A 19,379-nucleotide genomic window follows, 5' to 3' on the forward strand; every position below is an offset into this window, starting at 1 on the left:
CGAGTTCCAAGATGGCCGCGCGACAGCTTCCGGTTATGTGCCTTGAAATTCGCCAACCCTCCATCCAGTCAGTGTAACAAAGATCGCAGTGATCCCCACATATTCACATTACTTTCTCCTTTCCTCTTTCCTCTTCCAAACCCTTCCCCATTTCTCCAATAACTTTTCTTTCTTCACTCATCATACTTCTTCCTTCTCTCCGTTTCACTTCCCTCAATTTAGTCGATCCACTCAGTACGTACGTAATAAATATATTTCCCCAAATAATCCGTCACACTCTCTTGCTGTGCACGATTGCCCAAAATAACTTCTTACAACCGAGCAATATAACCAGATTGCCCAGATTGAATAGATTGACTACATTGACCAGATTGCCCAGATTGACCAGATTGACCAGATTGACTCGACTGACCAGATTGCCCAGATTGACCAGATTGAATAGATTGACCAGATTGACTAGATTGACCAGATTGACCAAATTGATTAGATTGACTCGATTGACCAGATTGCCCAGATTGACCAGATTGCCGAGATTGACTAGATTGGTTCGATTGACCAGATTGCCAAGATTGACTAGATTGACCAGATTGACCGGATTGACCAGATTGACCAGATTGACTCGATTGCCCAGATTGCCCAGATTGACTAGATTGCCCAGATTGACCAGATTGACCAAATTGATCAGATTGACTAGATTGACTAGATTGACCAGATTGACCAGATTGACCAGATTGACCAGATTGACTAGATTGCCCAGATTGACTGGATTGCCCAGATTGACCAGATTGATCAGATTGACCAGATTGACCAAATTGATTAGATTGACTCGATTGACCAGATTGCCCAGATTGACCAGATTGCCCAGATTGACTAGATTGACTTGATTGACCAGATTGCCCAGATTGACTAGATTGACCAGATTGACCGGATTGACCAGATTGACTCGATTGCCCAGATTGACCAGATTGCCCAGATTGACTAGAATGACTAGATTGACCAGATTGACCAGATTGACTAGATTGACTAGATTGCCCAGATTGACCAGATTGACTGGATTGGCCAGATTGACCAGATTGATCAGATTGACCAGATTGACCAGATGGACCAGATTGACTCGATCGACCAGATTGCCAAGATTGACCAGATTGAATAGATTGACCAGATTGACTAGATATACCAGATTGCCCAGATTGACCAGATTGCCCAGATTGACCACATTGACCAGATTGACTAGATTTCCCAGATTGACCAGATTGACCAAATTGACCAGATTGACTTGATTGACCAGATTGACCAGGCAGTGCCTCGCTTTTTGCTTTCCACTCCCATTAGTGAGGGGAATTAGCTCCATAGTGGGGCAATATCGTTACACGCTGGACAAAAGTGCCAATTTTTTTTTTGTGGCTACCGATGCACTAACTTAATTTAAAAAATCCCATGCTCCAAAATATCGGACCATATTTTCATGTGATTATGGGTCAAAATCCAAGATGGCGGCCGAAATTTTTTAAAAATCGATAAATAATTATAACTAATCTAATATTGGTCGTAAAAATATGTGTAAACTATCTATTTGTAGGTAAAGATGCCCAGGGAGTCAATTGGAACCATCAGATTTGGGATTAGATCATCATGAACTATGATAATGGTCACATGTAGGAAAAAAATGGGTCACTCGATATGAAAATTGACGGTTCGCGTTACATGTTTTAATGACTTTTTTGTTGCGCTCAAATAAGTTGTGTACATGTTGACTATCATCTTTCCTATATCATGTGTTTATTTGTAGGCAAACTGATAATTTGATGATGCATATTTCACTTTGTCTAATGCCCTCATAGAAGATTCATCTGGAAGTAATTGTATATCATGTGGTGGTTGGATAATGTTTATTTTCTTTGTTACAGGTTGTAAATAGCCCTGAATCTACTGTTCAGTGAAACATCACACCATGGACTGGACAATTTGTGTCATTTGCCAGAACAGTAGATACACTTCACCTCTTTCATGTCCAAAGAACAGACAGAACCGCAATGCTGACGGCGTCTATAAGGACTTTCTTGACAATGTCAGAGTTTGAAGAGATAGGTGCATTGCCGGTCGATGTTGATTTTGGCGAACATGGCACCCCAGAATGTTTTGCAGAAAACAACGCTTCTTGGCATCAGGCATGCCACCAAAAGTTTAATAAAAGCAAACTTGAACGAGAGCTGAATAAAAAAACGTAAACAACAAGACGATGAAAAAGCTCCAGGTACCAGCGCATCCCAGCGATCAAAGCGACAGTCAACGGGATCAAGCAAGGACACTTGTTTATTCTGTGATGAGAGTGGCCCCAGAAAACTGCATGAATATGCAACTAAATGTGCAGAGTACAATTTAAAGTTAATGGCAACCGAAATGCAAGACGGCAAAGTACTTACAAAAATACTATGTGGGGATCTGGTCTCAAATGAACTCAAGTACCATATAGAATGTCTGACAAAGTACCGAAATGATTATCGTGGTTACAGGCGACAGAATAGTCCAACAAGGGCCGACCAACGTGAGCTGAATCAACGAGCCAAAATGATCAATTCAAGAGTATTTGTTGAACTTGTAACATACATGGAGGAATCTGCCGAGGAGGGGACGTACCTATTCAAACTGTCAAACATACACAACATGTTTGAGAAAAGACTTGGGGACTTTGGCATTGATACCACTATCAATAAAACCCAGTTAAAAGAAAAACTCCTCAATCACTTCTCCCAGCTAGGACTAGGTGAGCAATCTGATGGAAAAAACATAATCCTGGAATTCCCAGCAGGCATTCAGCAACTACTCAAAGACACTTTCTTGTTCCATGATTATGACGAAGAAGCTAAGTTGTTTGCCAGAGTTGCCAAGATATGTAGGGAGGAAATCCTGAAAGAAATGATAGCATTCAGTGGCGAATTGAACCCTGGATGTCAGCAGAAGATTACGCCCAGTACAAGATTGTTAATGTCCATGCTCATCCAATGGCCCAAATTTAGCAGGTTCAGTAAATGACTCCCAAGCATGCCTGACACTCACACAGCTCTTGGTTCACAACTGTAAGAAGAAAGGAAATGTTGAGACAAAACAAGCAATGATGCTGACATAAACGATGCGAGGCGCGAGTTGTTCTCCAAGAAAAGCAGACCTCTTGAAAATATTCCACCAACTAATGTACTTAGTACTAAGGGTATTAAGCAGAATGCTTGAATTAAATAGCAAGATTGAAATTTAGTGTATACCCAATCAGTTTGTCTTATAGCAATGTACATACTACTTTGTTGCAGGATGCACTGGTACAATATGTCAAGAGAGTTATCCTTCAGGCTGGAATTTGGTCAGCAAGTTGGCAGGCCCACGTTATCATACCGTCGCCTGAAGCGTTTCGATGGAGTCTACAGGCTGACCAATGGGAACCAATTTGGATGACAACACCAGAAGCTGCAAAAGCTTGCACTGAACTTATCAAATGTGGCTGTAAATCCGAGCGTGGTTGTCGCATCTGCAAATGTATCAAATCTGGGCTGAACTGTACTGACCTGTGTAGCTGCAATTGCGAAAACAACTAACTTGCTTGTGTTCATTAGTGTACTTCATATACACATGTACATGATATAATGGTTCAGTATTTATTAAAATATGAATCCAGCAAAGTATGTCTCATATAACAAATGTGTCTCATGAAATGTCAATGTTCGTATTGAGCGACCCATATTTTTTCTACATGTGACCATTATCTTAGTGCCTGATGATCTAATCCCAAATCTGATGGTCCAATCGACTCCCTGGGCATCATTACCTAAAAGTAGATCGTTTACACATATTTTTACGACCAATATTAGCGAAGTTATAATTATTTATCGATTTTTAATAATTTTTGGCCGCCATCTTGAATTTTGACCCATAATCACATGAAAATATGGTCCGATTTTTTGGAGCATGGGATTTCTTTATTAAGTAAGTCCATAGGTAAGGCCTAAGTCACATTTGCCACGGTGGCCGTGGAATCTCCAAAATCTACGGCCACTAGCAATTATAGGGCAGCTGCAGTATTTCCACGGTCACACAATGTAGCAGTCACATGTTTTTTTTTTTGGGGGGGGGGGAGCCGCACGGTGTATTTAGAAATTGTGGAGACCGAAAACGTGGTGGTGCCGTACGGTCTTTGATTTGATGTCGCACGGTGACCTTAGGGCGTCCCTGCGGCTGCCATATAATTTTCAAGGTAGCCTCAAGGTGCCCGCAGGGGGGCCCAAAGGCGAGCGTGTGGCCAGACGGACGGTAACGAGTGGGTTCATTTTTTTAACCAGTTCTTTTGTTTCGGCTTGTCGAATTGTTACGGCAAATGTAGAAATGAAAAAAGTTATAACTCCGCGTTATAATTCCACGGCGACCCCTATGGCCTGTAAAAGATAGCCAAACAGCGTAGGGCCACCCTGGGGCCACCGCAGAAACTCTGCGGCCGCCGCACGTTTCTGTCAATTCAGGTGGGGGGGGGGTACGGCTGCCGTATCCTTGCCATAGAGCAAATGTGACTTAGGCCTGAGGCACATGCCTTGTCTGCCTAATGGTTAATCCAGCACTGGGTATATATACCAGTTCTTTTTTTACTGAAACAAAAATATAACAGTTCGGAATATACCAGTACGTGGTGCCCCGAGAATCCGAATTTAATTCGTTCCGGGAGGCTGTTCGGATTGCAAAAAGTTCGGATTCCCAAACTATTTTCCCAATAAGAAATAATGGAAAGTGAATTAATCCGTTCCTGGAGCCCAAGAAAACCCATTTCAAGACACTTCCAACTGAAATTCCCCATGCTTAAGATAAAATAAGATGAGTAAATGACCTTCAGTGGCGGTGTATTGTATGTAAACTGGTACAATCACCACATCCAAAGGTTCACACAGGCTCGAGCTCCGGCCTGGGTTCCGATCACTCGCGCACTCTGCGAGCGTTGCCCCCAGGGCAGCTCATCAAACATGATGCCCCCAGAACCACAATCACTTTCATCAAACGCATCGGGCTGAGGTAATCATGGATATTCCAAATTACAACCGGTTTTGCTGTGAAATTCAATCCTTGCCCGACAGTCCGTCACACCACGTGATCGGATTGCTTTTTTGTTATTAATTAAAACACAAGATGAGTTAAAAAAAAAAAAAACAGCACAAATCAAGGTGAAAACACGAGGTAAAGTATCGATCGACACACGAGAGATGCTTTCACGAGGACTTCCACCGACGAACTGAGCAAACAAAGCGCGAAGATGCGGCTCGAACAGGTGGGGGAGACACGGGAACAAACATGAACGCCACGTTGTGTTCGGTTTTTTTTTTAAATGTATTCGGTTTTTAGGGCAAAATTCATTTTTCATTGATAAGAGACTACGGCAGCCGCACGAATAACCCAAGTCCACCGTACGCTCTACGTACGGTCGACGTGGAACACAACTACGGCATGTCGAATTGCTACGGCGAACGTAGAAATCAAAAAAAGTTATAACTCCGCGTTATAATTCCACGGCGACCCCTACGGCCTGTAAAAGATAGCCAAACGGCGTAGGGCCACCCTGAAGCCACCTCACGTTTCTGCCAATTCAGGGGGCGTACGGCCGCCGTATCCTCGCCGTAGAGCAAATGTGACTTAGGCCTGAGGCACAAAAAAAAATTTGCCCCTTTTGTCCAGCGTGTAACGATGTTTTCCCTTATTCCCCTCACTACATATAACACAAAGCGCTCTCTTTGATGAGAGGACATTTAAAAGGACACGAGCGTCGCGTCATCAATGTCGTCAGGAAGAGAGAAGCGATGACGTCACGCATCGCTTACCTGCTGCGCCCGTGGTTATAATTAGCAGCGTCAGAGTGAGAGTAGCGGTTCCAGTCACGGACGTCGCGGCTTCCCGAACACGTGCAGTTTGCCGCTCACGGCTCGAGCTCGTTTACCTGACATTTGTCGCAGACACCACATTGTACCTGCCAGAGGATTGGTGTTTATTTTTTATTTTATTTTTATTTTTATTTTTTTTATTTTAACTTGGGTGGAGTTTAAAATCCATCGAACAATGAACTCCCTCCCTCTGGACATCGAGCCCGAGCACGCAATCGCTAGTTCAGATGACGAGGTGAATTGACGACCTTCCGATTCATCGCAAACACCTTTGCTTAGTTTGGGGTTTTCCTTGGACGATGATCACAGTTGGTCGATGCGAGTTTTGATGTTATCGATGTTTATGGATTTTTTTTTGTTTGTTTGTTTGGTTAATATAATGTAAAGTCGGTCGCGATTTTTCGTACCTGGTGAAACGAGACTGTGCGCTGTGCGCACCTGGCACCACGGTTCGTGCTCGCGCTTCTCGTGGGAAACGGTGCTCGAGACCACGTGACATTTTGTATGAACCTTTGGGGGGGGGGCGTTTCGCCCGACAGGTACGGACGCTCTTCATAAGTGGTCTTCCGATGGACATCAAACCTCGAGAGCTCTATTTGCTGTTCAGACCTTACAAGGTGTGCGTGTGTTTGTGGTTTTACGTCACTATTTAAAACGAGGCCCCTAATGTACCTGCTGTGTAGTAATTGGGCACAAATACGTCACGAGCACAATTTGTACTCATTCCACGTGCCCCGCCCCCCGAATCTCCCAATGTTCCCAACATTCCCAACTTCTGATCATGCCTGCTTTCTTTCCCACCCATCTCGTTTTCGCACCAAGGGTTATGTTGGTTCTCTTCTCAAATCGACAACGAAGCAGGTATGAATCACTTGCAACAAATGTAATTTATCCCTTACCCGACCACTCCCTACCCCCCCCACCTCCCCCCCCGATATGATACTTTGTCCCCCCCTCCTCCACACATTATGTTTCCCTCATCCCTTCGTGATACTTTGTCCCCTCCCCCACTTTACCTCCAAAAAGATATATTGTCCCCCCCTTTCTTCCCCATGTGATTTTTGTCCCCCCCCCCATTTCCTCCTCATGTGAGATTTGTCTCCCTTTTGTCCCCCCCTTCCTCCCCATGTGATTTTTTTTCTCCCTTCCTCTCCATGTGATTTTTGTCCCACACCCTTCCCCCCCATGCAATTCTATATCCCAACCCACCCCTCCCAATACTCTGTTCTGTCCCACACCCTCGTGTTATGCTTTGTCCTACCTCCGCCCCTCACTTTTCCTCCAAAAATATATATTGTCCACCCCCCTTTCTTCCCCATGTGATTTTCTCTCCCCCTCCCCATTTGATATTTGTCTTCCTTTCCTTCCCCATGTGATTTTTGTCCCTCCTTCCTCCCCATGTGATTTTTGTCCCCCCTTCCTCCCCATTGGATTTTTGTTTCTCCCTTCCTCCCCATGTGATTTTTGTCCCACCCCTTCTTCCCCATGTGACTTTGTCCCACACCCTCCCCCCCATACAATTCTTTGTCCCAACCCACCCCCCCAATATCTTTTCTGTCCCACACCCTTGTACTATACTTTGTCCTCCCCCCCCTCATATGATTTGTTCCCTCCCCTACCCCCTTCCTATCTTTATAATGTATACCTCTTCCACCAACTTTGTGCTGCATTTTGAACCCCCCCCCACCCTTTTAATTCCCATCTCACTCATTGTGGTGATTGTGGGTATTTGTTTGTCTTCCCACCCCTCTTCTTATTTCCCACAGCCTGTGGGGTTCGTCATGTTTGACAAACGTCCCAACGCCGAGAAGGCGCTGAACTCGCTCAATGTAAGGATTGCTACGGAATGCATGGATGCACTCCTAGTGTTTTTGTTTCCCACATTTTTATTTGTTCACCTACGAAATATGAATTAGCCTGGCCCTCTTGGCCTGCTATTGATGGAATTTTTCTCCTCGAGTGGTCTCCAATGAACAGAGCTGCATACACACTCGTGGAGGTCTCACTTGGCTACCTTTTGGTGTGGGTCATTAGCTTCACATCTCGCTTAAAGGTTGTTGGACGACCGGGTTGTGAGCTCCCTCTTGCACGGTCAGGTGTTCTCGAGGAAGGTTCGCTCAGTTTGCCTCGTTTTGGTGTTTGTCTCCACCAGGGGGTGCGCTTCGACCCAGAGAGCCCTCGGACGATGCGGTTGGAGTTTGCTCGGGCCAACACCCGCTCCGGAAAACCCCGCACGACTCCTTCCCCTACTTTGTTCACCCCACTGAGTCCTGCGATCGGAACTTCCTTCTTTCCCAGGGACCCATGTAAGCATCCATCGGTGTCCTGAAGTGTACATGCTTCATATGTGGCCTTCACAAACGACTGTCTGTTTATTTTTATGTGGGGGGGGGGGGGGGTTGGTTTGGAAGGTGTGTGTGTGGCAGGGACCATATATTTATTACATATGCACAAGTCTGGCAGGGGTTGTTTGCAGACTAAAGGAGTGGTAGTGTGGAGGGTGCGATTTGGGTTCGTATTGTTTGTCTCCCAATATCTCACAAATTGTATTTATATTTTGTTTGTATTTTGAAATGTTATCTTGTATTTGGAGAAAAATAAGGTGAGTTTTGTGGATTGTACCTCTTGTAAGACACGAGAGCTTTTCCGACACCGCCCCCCTCCTCCCCAACCACTCCCCAAGCGGCTTCTGACAAATTTTTAATCAACGAATGATTTCATTTATTTACAAGTTGCTTGTGCAGTCTCACGTTCAACTGAAATCAATTTTGTGGAAAATCCGATTATTTTTCGTGATTTAGCGACGTTATCGCATTTTACCTCGGATGATAACTTTATGGGGACATTTGTCAGACTTTTGTGCTCTCAGAGTGATCAGATCGATTTTCGTCTTTTTATGATGTAGTTGTCGGTTATTTTGCTTGGCATGAAAATATTGGTGTTTATATTGGACCATATTAGAGGACCTGTTCTTACCCACCATTGCAGTTAACGAGAACAAAGGAAACCAGGAGCTGATACTCTAGGTCCCCCGCCTTTTGGTTTGTACAAGGAATACATCTGTGTAGTATGAAAGCTAAAATGTTCAACGGTTTTTGAATTATCACATACACAAGCCAAGTTAGCGAGATGGTTGCCATGGCAACAATTTAGCCAATCACCGGTGTGACCTAATTGGGTTGAGATAATTTCATGAGGAATAGATCTCTGTAATATGAAAGCTAAATATTCAACGGTTTTTGAAATATTACGTACACAAAAATACATGGACGGTTGATCGGTTAGTCGGACGGAGCTCGTTTTAATGTCCCCCATCTCCCACATTGTCGGGGGAGCCAGGGACAAAAACAGATGGAGATTTTTCCCTGCTTATTAGAACCTGCTTTGGTCCTACGTGTCTCATCACTGATTCAAACGAGATGGTATTCATAGAAATACATACTAGGGGAATATCTACGGAGGGTATCCGTGCACCAACCCCCCCCCCCACCCCAAGGACTCTACCAAACCAACTTTTTTAGCTTCCTTTTATGGTCCTATTACACATTTGAGCTGTTAACAAAAAAAAATCCCCGGCACTCTGGTGATATTCAAGATGGCATCTAAAATGGCCGCCAAAATGGGTAAAATCATAGAATACCGTATACAACATCTCAAAAATGTGGCAAATTGGAAAAATAATCATTGGTTACTAGTTTCTGACAATTGTCTGTACGCTGCTTTCTGCATTTTGGGTGGTATTGGGTCTCTGCTACAAACAATGAGTCTGCTCTGCCACTCATGATTGTTCTCTTCTGCTATTTGCAGCACTTTCTGCCATCCATCACGTTCAAATGAAGAGGTGCCTTCCTTTGTGTCGATGCCTGCCTTTTTCACATGGATTTGGCCATCAGTATTACAGAAAATACAATCGGGTTCAAAATTTATCTTTTCTGATGCTTTCTTGCACTTTACCCTTCCTTCTTAGCTGGTAGATGATCCAGGAGCTTCAGGATCGTTAGATGCTTTACTCGCAGTGAACCCATGGAGGTTCAGGGTAAATCTTTGGTAACATCCTCGGTGATGGCCCTCGTTCTCCCGGATCTCATCAGGAATGCCCTGACAGATGTAATTCGATATGAAGAACCTGGTTGTTAAGCGAAGTGACTATCCCGTATATTTTTGAGAAGTGCCAATCTATCATTTGGATTCATCAAGTCTGAAAATTATGTGAACGATCCATGCTTTATTCCAGACATAAGAATGACACAATGTTCCCGTTTGCATTTTCTTTCCATTTCAACAAGTTTATTTTGACAATTGCATTAAACTATTTCTTGCTTGTCTGACATTTTGATCTTGACTAGCTACGGTCTTGCTAAGCTAACTAATCTAACCTGGAAAGAGAAAATAAAAAATACACACATAAAAAGATTAGTACACATAATACTTGAGTGTATGTAAATATTCAAAGTGCACGAGTGTGTGTGGTGTGTGGTGTGTGTGTGTGTGTTTTTTCTGCCTTTCAAATTGTCCGCCATCTTCAATTCCAAGTACGATAATAATAAACATCCTTGATAAGAATTACAAGACGAATATTCCATGGTTCTGTCCCTGTATTATTATTATTATTTGAAGCTGACATTTGATATTTACTATGATTTTACCATTTTAAAAACAATTTTGAACTTTATCTTGGATTTTATGGATGGCAACAAAACATAAATCACCACATCGGCCTACTGGTTTCTAATAATCAGGAACATGTATTACAATAATTCCAAATATTAATTTACTGTATATTATTCTTAGTTTCAGGCTGTTGTTTACAATTTTCTATGATTTTGCCTATTGTGGTGGCCATCTTGGAATTTAAGCATTGTAACAAAATTCAATCACTAGGTATTAGTTACTAATGATGAGAAACACATTATTCCAATGAATAATTTACAATTATGTCAGTTTTTGGCTGTTATGTATAATTTTCTATGATTTTGGTGGCCATTTTGGACGCTATCTTGGATTTTTAAAAATGGCAACAAAGCCCAATTATCAGAAACTAGTAACTAATGATCAGAAATCAAATCCCAATGATAATTTTTCCAATTTGCCACATTTTTGAGATGTTGTATACCATAATCTATGATTTTACCCATTTTGGACATCTTGAATATCGCCAGAGTGCCGGGAATTTTTTTTAACATCTCAAATGTGTAATAGGACCATAAAAAGAAGCTTAAAAAGTTGGTTTGGTGGAGTCCTGGGGAGGGGGGGTGCACGGATACCCTCCGTAGATACTTGACTATGCCCTGCAGTCTTGAGGACTTGGTGTGAGCCAACTTTTTTGTTTAAGGTTTTTGGGGGTTTTTTATCCAATATGGATGACAGGCTGAGTCAACCCCCTGGTGTATTAATTCAGCGGCCGACGGGGCTTGAATGCAAGTTCAATGAGGAGAGGGGATAGAGAGTTTGGGGAAAAGTGAATTTAAATGGACTGGTGTTGGGAAGTTTCAGTCTGACAATTTCAGTGTGTTTTGTGGTCACGAAACCTGTAAAAGAAATGGAGTGGCAATGATTTGCAGTAAGTACAGGGATGTAACGCAGTCAATGACAGGTGGTGGTCGTATGGCAGCTTAGCTGCCGGGGTAACTATCATTTGTTGAAGCACGACTGTCACTGATGCAGTGCCCCTCTACCAGTACACACACTGGAACTGGTACTCATTTTGCCGACCACGGAAGGATGACAGGCTGAGTCAACTCCCTGGTGTATTAATTCAGCGGCCCAACGGGGCTTGAACTTAGGACCCTAGGATCCCAAGCCGCCACCCTAACCACTGAGCCAACACCAGGCTACAATGACAGGTTAAATATCAGAGGTTGAAAGGACATCCAGTGGACACCACCATCAAATCACTCTGATATATGCTCCAACTTCTGAAGCAGATGAACACAAATGTGGTTTTATGGAAAGTTTCATAAACTAGTAGAATAGGTTCCTAAAAAAGATGGTGTAATTGTTGTTGGAGAATCAGGAGCACCAGGGATTGCATGAAAGCATGGATATGGTATCCAAAATGAGCCAGGGGAGTGAATGCTGGAGTTGTGGAGAATGAGCTCACAATTGCGTACACAGTTCAAACGAGAAAGGCACTTGCTGGAGTGCATACTTCTGCCAGGCTGACGAGTTTACGTTTTGTGTCACACTCGTAGGCAGGATACGGATCCAGACCTGAACCAAAATCAAATTGGCTTGTTCTTGTCACCTAACCAACTCTTCTACCTGGTTTTGTCATCACTCATCCACCACTTTTTGAAATATCATGCTATGTATCATTTTTCATCCCATCTCTCAATGTTAAAGAATCACTTAAAAATAAAAAAACAATTCTCGGATCCAGATCTCGATCTTCATCAAAGTCTAATGAATTTTTCCTCGTCACACACCCAACCTGTCCACCAAGTTTTGTCTGCATCCGTCCACAACTTTGAGATGCCCTGTTCACAGACAGACAAGCAACCAGACAGACAGGTTTGTGGCAGAGGCAATAAAGGTTGAAAACAAAAACAAAAACAAAAAAACCTTTTTGCAGAGGTGGACTTTGTGAACAGGATACCAGACAAATTGTGGCAAGCACCTTTTTTTGTATACATAGTCGAGGCTCGTGGAAGAACTAGTACACTGAACGGATCGGGAAGTAACAGACAAAAACAGGACGCAACAAAGCATGCATGTATGGGGTGGACAACATGGATAAAGGAGGGAAAACTGGAAAATTGAGAGGAGGTATTTGGGGTTAACGAGGGTAGAAAAGATCATGGTTTTGGATTTGGGTGATCTGAGATGGTGGTGAACAACTGTCTTGAAAACCTGGAGGGAGGAATGAGATTGAAGAGGATGTGGAAGTGACAGGTGGGGAATGGGAGGGGGGGAAGAAGAACAAATAAGTGGAGGTTAGCAGTGATCTTGGATTTAGATAGTTTCACCATAAGGGGGTTGATAGTGGGCTGTGTGAGCCCTGCAGAAACCTTGTATGTGCTGGATGGATGGGGTTAAGGCTACAACCAAGCTCTCTCTTCAAGAGCTTCAGGAAGCAGTGCAGGATAGGGATGTTTGGAGAAATCTGATTATGAATATCACCAAAAGTTGGACACAACTTGAATGAACTTGGGAAACAAATATTCAGGTTATCAATCCACAAGGTGACTCTCACTATCTATGAATAAGGTCACTTGTTTAAAAAAATTATCGGATTCGGATATTCACCAAACCCAAATCGGTTCTTCCTTGTCACACACGAAACCTCTCCACCAGATTTCATCCGAATCCTTCCACAGCGTTTTGATTTATCCTGCTCGCAGCCAATCAGATAGGGTTGAAAACATAATCTTCGTCCACCTTCGGTGGCAGAGGTTAAAAATTAAAATAAAAAATAAAAAAGAGTAAAAATGTTAATTCGTATTCTTTGTTGTAATTTGACAAAACCAGAAATTTTATGATTAGTTTGTTGAGAATTTGGTGCCAAAAACTGAAATGGGTAAACTGGGAAGCATCTCAAAATGCAAGCGGACATAAAGAAACGCAGAAGTAATAATTATTTTTTTAAATAAATAAATTAAATAAAAAACCAGCTGGTGTGTGGTGGACAGGTTGATGATGCCGATTTGTACTTACTGTGACTTTACTCTTTGACATTTGACCCAATTTTTAACTATTTTCTCATAATAATGATTTGTTGAAAATCTAGTGATAAAAGCTCAAACGGCCTGGACAGACAGACCCATTGTGTGCAAAACCCAGTCTCCCACAATGCGGGGGACGGGTTAATAGATTAAAATGCGTTGATTCTCTCCAAGTAAACTATAATATATCTTATTCTTCTTGCGTATGGCAGCTGGGCTGCCAGGTGACTATCATTTTTGTTTGGGTATGACTATGCAGCTGATGCTGTACCCCTCTTCCAGTACACTGGTACTCATTTTGCTGACCTCAGGATGACAGGCTGAGTCAACCACACCTGGTGTTAATTCTGTGGCCAACGAGGCTCGAACTTAGGATCCTAAGATCCCAAGCCAGCCACCCTAACCACTACGCCAACACCAGGAGCCCTATATATCTGATTATCCTTGTATAATACTGTCTGTTTCGTATGCACTCCTGAACCGCTAGATGAAATGAGTTAAAACGTGGTAGTGTGCAGTGATTTAGATAAATTCCATGACTAACAAGGCTCTTGTGGGATGGAGCACTGTCTTCCTGAAACCACTGATCTGATGTTACCATTCTGATTAAAAAAACAAGTTAAAGCACTTTTATCTTACTTTTTATATGGGGCACCCTGTATGATGGAGCCTCACACACTGAAGTTGTATGGGAGGTCATGTTCAAGTACAGTACACCAGAGGGTGGTTGTTACTGGGATTAAAAAAAAAACTTGTCACCACCATCTCCAGCTGCATTTGCCTTACTGAGTAGCTGTACTAGTGGGTGGTGCCTTAAGTTGTAAATAAATAAATAACACCTTAAACATATAATTTGTTGGCGGTGGCATGGCCCCAATGACCTTTTGATTTATATACTAGATGACCCGTGAACCCTTTGGGTTCCCGTTGTGACAGCGGCTCATGAAAAAAAATCATTAAAAAAAAACAAAGCTCCAGCGAACTTTTCCGCTGAAGTTGTTTGCATTGATCAAATTCTCCCGAAGAATACTTGACTGAATCGGGAATTGATTTTTTTTAATAATATTTTTCGTTGCCCGATTTGAACGAAACTTGATACTGCACACGGCAGGAGAATGGTGAGTAAGGTGGCACTAAAATGTTTGCAGTATCGTGTACGGTTTTGGCTGTATTTCGGGAACATACATACATACATGTATACAAGATGAGAGTTTTAGTTATTTATATATATATATATATTTATATTATCCCTGCGTCGTAAGAGGCGACCAGGGTTGCGTCAGGAAGGGCATCCGGCGTAAAACATGTGCCAAATCACTATGTGGATCATACGGATGATCCGCTGTGGCGACCCCGAACGGGAGCAGCTGAAAGAAGAGGAAGAAGATATACACACACACACACACACACACACACACACACACACACACACACACACACACACACACACACACACACACACACACACACACACACACACACACACACACACACACACACACACACACACACACACACACACACACACACACACACACACACACACACACACACTTCACCCAAGTACTTTGCATTTATAACCATTTGTAGTAAAACATTTGCATGTTGCTGTCTGCAGATGAATTGATGGGTTCTTCATTCTTTTCCTCTGATCCATGGAACCCTGTGTCGTTCTACGCCACAGATCTAAGTTCTGCACTCACCACACCTGCGCCCTTTTTCCCTCACTTGTCCCTGCTGCATGCTGCACAGGTGAAGACTTGTGCAAGTGAAGTGCAAAGTATGTGGCATGGTATAGTTTACCCATAAAACTTTTTAAAAATTTTTTTGATGTGGTGTGTTCCTTTTCAACATGTGATTTGGCTTCAATCTAATTTTCCTGAATTTTGTGTGTGTGCGTGTGCGTCACATCAATGGCTTGGTCGCAACCAAAGTACCCTGTCTATCCCAGTAAACAATGAACAAACAGCACAGCAGTTGTGCAGTGGAATCCTATTGGGTATGCATTCACCGTATATATTGCTAGCAGGGATGCTACAAAGCTTGGCACGGGATGTTCCGGTTATCCCGTGTCGTGCTTTCCACCCGTTGGCATCGGGTTGTGAAGAGCTTTGTGGTTTTGTATCCGACGAATGAATAAACGGATTGAAATTTATTCACTTTTTCTTTTTAAATTGTGCTCGGAGTGAAGCAATTTGTGGTTCATTTTGATTGTTGGTCAATTTTCATAAATGAATCGTTACAGACGAATTGGTTTCAATCTCCGGCGGAGTCTGCGATGCAACGATGCAAAGGTCACCAGTCATTTTGAAGGCCCGGCCCATGATGGTATGACCGGAATGGAAAGCAAATCGGTATCCGGTGACCATGGGACCTGAATGTGTTTGTAATGAACTATTTTGAGTTAAGTAATGAATTTAACCCACTTTGAAAGATTTGAAGCTGACATCTCTGGTATTCAAAGCCCTGTCTGTTAAAGACCTCTGTTTTGTTGTATGTCATCCATTACAGGGAAGTTGGGAATTGTAAGACTGACGTTGACAACAAATTGTCAAAAATACTTTATCGTGTTGTGACGTGAGACGAACTTGGGAATGCCAACGTTGACTCTACTGAAAGGTGACATTGTTAAATGTGGAACTGCAGTTGGCTTTTTGATGACAACCTTTTTTAAAAATCAATTTTAAACAAATTACTCCCAGACTGTGGAAAATGAATGCAAAAAGGCTAATTGGGTGGACGCCATAGGTCCTGGTCATTGAATTTTTCCAAGGCGGTCCAGCCGTTAAAGTTCTGGTTTTGGTGGAAATCTAGTGTCGGAATGGTGGAATCTAACTCTTAAAAACACGGCCACAAGCATTGTAATGATCATTTCTCCTTTTTTTTTTTCATTCATTTACGGATTAGCTTTATTGAGTCGTGGGCTGCTCCATTATGCACAAGATTGCCTTTTCTGTAACCAATTAAAGGCTTTATGTTGATCTTCAAATTGGATGTGCCTTTGCATTTTGAAACTCTAATCCAAAGTACAACATTCAAAACCAAAAGCAGCACCGACTCGTTCGTACAGCTTCACAGTGGGTAAGGCTCAGGTCGGTCTCGACCACCAAGTGATCTTTGTCCAGGATGATGCAGGCATCGTTTACCAGCATTGTTGTCCTCCCAATGAGGTGTGGGAGATCACGTGATTCTGCATGTCGCAGTCGTGCAATGCCCCTTCCCCACCTTTGGAGAACTCTTAACACCCACGCAGTCCTGGTCGAAGACCACTCTGTGATCGAAGCAGAACTGAGCGTTGCCGACTGCGCACATATACCCCAGTTGATGGTGCCTTCAATTTTCATTGTCGATGTTCCACCAACTACAACCGGGGTTTTTTGTTTTTGTTTTTTTGAAGGAACAACATTTCTATCCAACTTTCATTGAGATGGCATTTGGAGCTCATAAGTTGTCTTCGTCTTTGCAGATTTATTGAGCCGAAGTTGAGGTGACCCTTTACTGTCGTGGAACGCTTCAGTGGAACTTGACAATATGTTCCATCAGCAACACCTCGACAATGTTGTACTAATTATTTGATTCATTATTTCTTCCCTTGGATTTATTGACAAAATAGGCAATACCTGCATGATTGTGACGCTGTGATTATTTTTGTTGTTGTTGTTGTTGTTTACAAAGCTTTTGCACACTTTGTATATTGAAATTCTTATTTTGTCCTTGGCCAAAGCAACACTTGTCCTTTAACAAGCTGTTGCGAGCCTCTAAACCAGTTAAATGGAATTCGCCACCCTATGGCCTTTCGTTCAAGTTGCCTTCTGTAATTGGAAGGAAATTTTCACTCGTGCATTCCCCATTTGCTGTCCCAGATGGAATTTGCTGCGCACTTTACACACCGACATCTGTGGCTGATACGTGAACTTGGCTGTTTTGGTTTTTTTTTGCAAGTTTACTTTGAATAAAGTACAGTTGCTGTACTAATGCGGTTGTCCGTGTGTGCAGAGGGTTTTTTTTTTTCGCTGCAAATTGTACCGCATACTGTTGTATAATTGCCACTTGCTTTTAACACGATGACTTCTTTCATGTGCAGCACTCCATCGGTTAGCATCAGTTACGGGGGGGTGCGACTGTGCCGTGACGGTGCGACTAACACCCTCCAATAGGTTAGGGCAGGAATTTGGAATTTGTTCAGGCTGCCAGCAATAGCTCACCTACTCTTTGCGAAGGACATCGTGGGATCTTTCATGTCCACAGACTAATTCCGGCAGATGGTATGTGTAGTTTAACGTCCATCTGAGGGACTGCGCACACTGATGAATCAAACTGCCTGTGAAACATCAGGATGATATAATACCTGGGTCAGGGTTCGAGCCCAGGCTCAACTGGTTAGACTAGTGTCCTTACCTCTTGGCCATTCTCAGCCCCTTTTTAATACTGAAAATGGTAAATGCAGATTTTCGGGTCTATTTGAAATGCTTTAACCTTTACCGTTTCAGTACCATGACCATACTTTCTGATCTTTTCATTTTCTTCCTTCTTGTGGTACTACAGGGGTGACTCGTTGCCCCATCGTTGAAGTCTTTATAGTGCAAAGTGTTGATTGCCGTCGTGAATTTTGGGTCTTCAGTTATCTTACATTCTTTCTTGAAACGAAACTTAAACTGAACAACAACACTTATGTTTAAAGGTAAGCTTTCGTACTGTGTGGTGGCCTTTTTTATTTATTTTTTTAGGATGATTAGTATCTGAGAGGGGGAGTTCAAAGATGGTATCTATCATAGATTTGGTTTCTCACTTTTGGGAAACCAAGCTTGTTTTAGATTTACCGTTTCTATCAGATTGTGGTTTTAAAACGGCTTTTAAAAGACGGACCGCCGGGTTTAACATCCATCCGAGGGACGGCACACACATTCCCGAATCACCTTGTCTGTGAAATGACAGTTTATGTGTTTGTCGAGATTCAAACCTAGACAAGATAGCTCAGAGGCAGGTGAGCATGTGTATCTCTTGGCTATCCTACCAGTCCCTGTTAAAATATTACATCTCATCAACTATTCCAATTTTCAAAACAAACGCATGTGGAACATCTCCCAGTAATGTGATGTGCTTGGAGTAACTTGATGGGTTGGTCGTGCAGTTTGTGCATGCATGCAATCAAGACGAGTGCCATTTTTGGTGACCATTCTCCCAAATGTATTTCTCATCAAACATGCATGTTAAGGATCAAACTGTCCTTCATGAAGAGTAGACGAGCTATCCCCAACACCTTTAATATAATGCACGTTCCTGCTTCAGTCGGGGTTGTAATCCCGAGCCAATGAAACTGCCTTGGGCGGCCTTGTTTGTAACGGAGTGACGAGGTACAAACATGCATGTTAATGTCAGGGCAACCAACCAATCGAACTTCCTGTGAGACCTTGTGAGTTTACTCATCAGGTGTCATTGTTCGTCTCCAATTTTTCCATGAGGCCTTGTGGTTTACCGATTATGGTGGAGTTTGCCTGTGACTAGTAATGGACGTTGGCCTAAAAACATACAAATCAATATTGGAAAGGTGAACAATTGTACAATGAAAGAGCTTGTTGTGAGGAAGTCGGTGAGGCCAGAGAAATGAGCGAACAAAGCATCGCGTTGCAGGAGAAGGTCATACAAACCCAGTTTCCGTATCATGCATGTATATATATATATATAGATATATTGTCGTCTCTTATCGACACATAACAACGTTATGACTCGTTAGGTTATTTCTCCAAAATGAGCTCAGAGTAGGTCCCGGTTTCTGGCTATCCATACGTGTGTCCGTTAATATTTGACAAAA

General features: G+C 42.7%; 1 protein-coding gene across 6 annotated transcripts; it reads left to right on the plus strand.

Moving 5' to 3' along the window:
* Positions 1-4,849: 4,849 nt before the first annotated feature.
* On the plus strand, positions 4,850-17,542 carry LOC147027855 (RNA-binding protein, mRNA-processing factor 2a-like). 6 transcript variants are annotated; one of them, XM_085877538.1, is made up of 8 exons: positions 4,850-5,299; positions 6,446-6,523; positions 6,729-6,767; positions 7,673-7,735; positions 8,059-8,212; positions 15,186-15,347; positions 15,813-15,895; positions 17,034-17,542. In XM_085877538.1, the coding sequence occupies exons 1-8, from the start codon at positions 5,285-5,287 to the stop codon at positions 17,040-17,042; spliced, it is 603 nt and encodes a 200-aa protein (XP_085733664.1). In that variant the 5' UTR covers positions 4,850-5,284; the 3' UTR covers positions 17,043-17,542. The 6 variants fall into 6 exon arrangements, with proteins under 6 accessions (XP_085733664.1, XP_085733662.1, XP_085733661.1 ...); XM_085877535.1 differs by lacking the exon at positions 4,850-5,299 and adding an exon at positions 5,840-6,141; XM_085877539.1 differs by lacking the exon at positions 4,850-5,299 and adding an exon at positions 5,842-6,141 and having other exon boundaries at positions 15,186-15,319.
* The last annotated feature ends 1,837 nt before the right edge of the window (positions 17,543-19,379 follow it).

This window comes from Eptatretus burgeri, chromosome 4, assembly GCF_056783735.1.
Source record: "Eptatretus burgeri isolate ZD-2024b chromosome 4, Ebu_testis_v1, whole genome shotgun sequence".
NCBI lineage: Eukaryota > Metazoa > Chordata > Myxini > Myxiniformes > Myxinidae > Eptatretus > Eptatretus burgeri.

Excerpts from the sequence above, each read along its gene's own strand:
- LOC147027855 (XM_085877535.1), top strand. The coding sequence starts at position 6,082 with ATGAACTCCCTCCCTCTGGACATCGAGCCCGAGCACGCAATCGCTAGT. Across the intron at positions 6,768-7,672 it reads TCAAATCGACAACGAAGCAG|CCTGTGGGGTTCGTCATGTT; the intron begins GTATGAATCACT and ends TATTTCCCACAG. Across the intron at positions 7,736-8,058 it reads AGGCGCTGAACTCGCTCAAT|GGGGTGCGCTTCGACCCAGA; the intron begins GTAAGGATTGCT and ends TGTCTCCACCAG.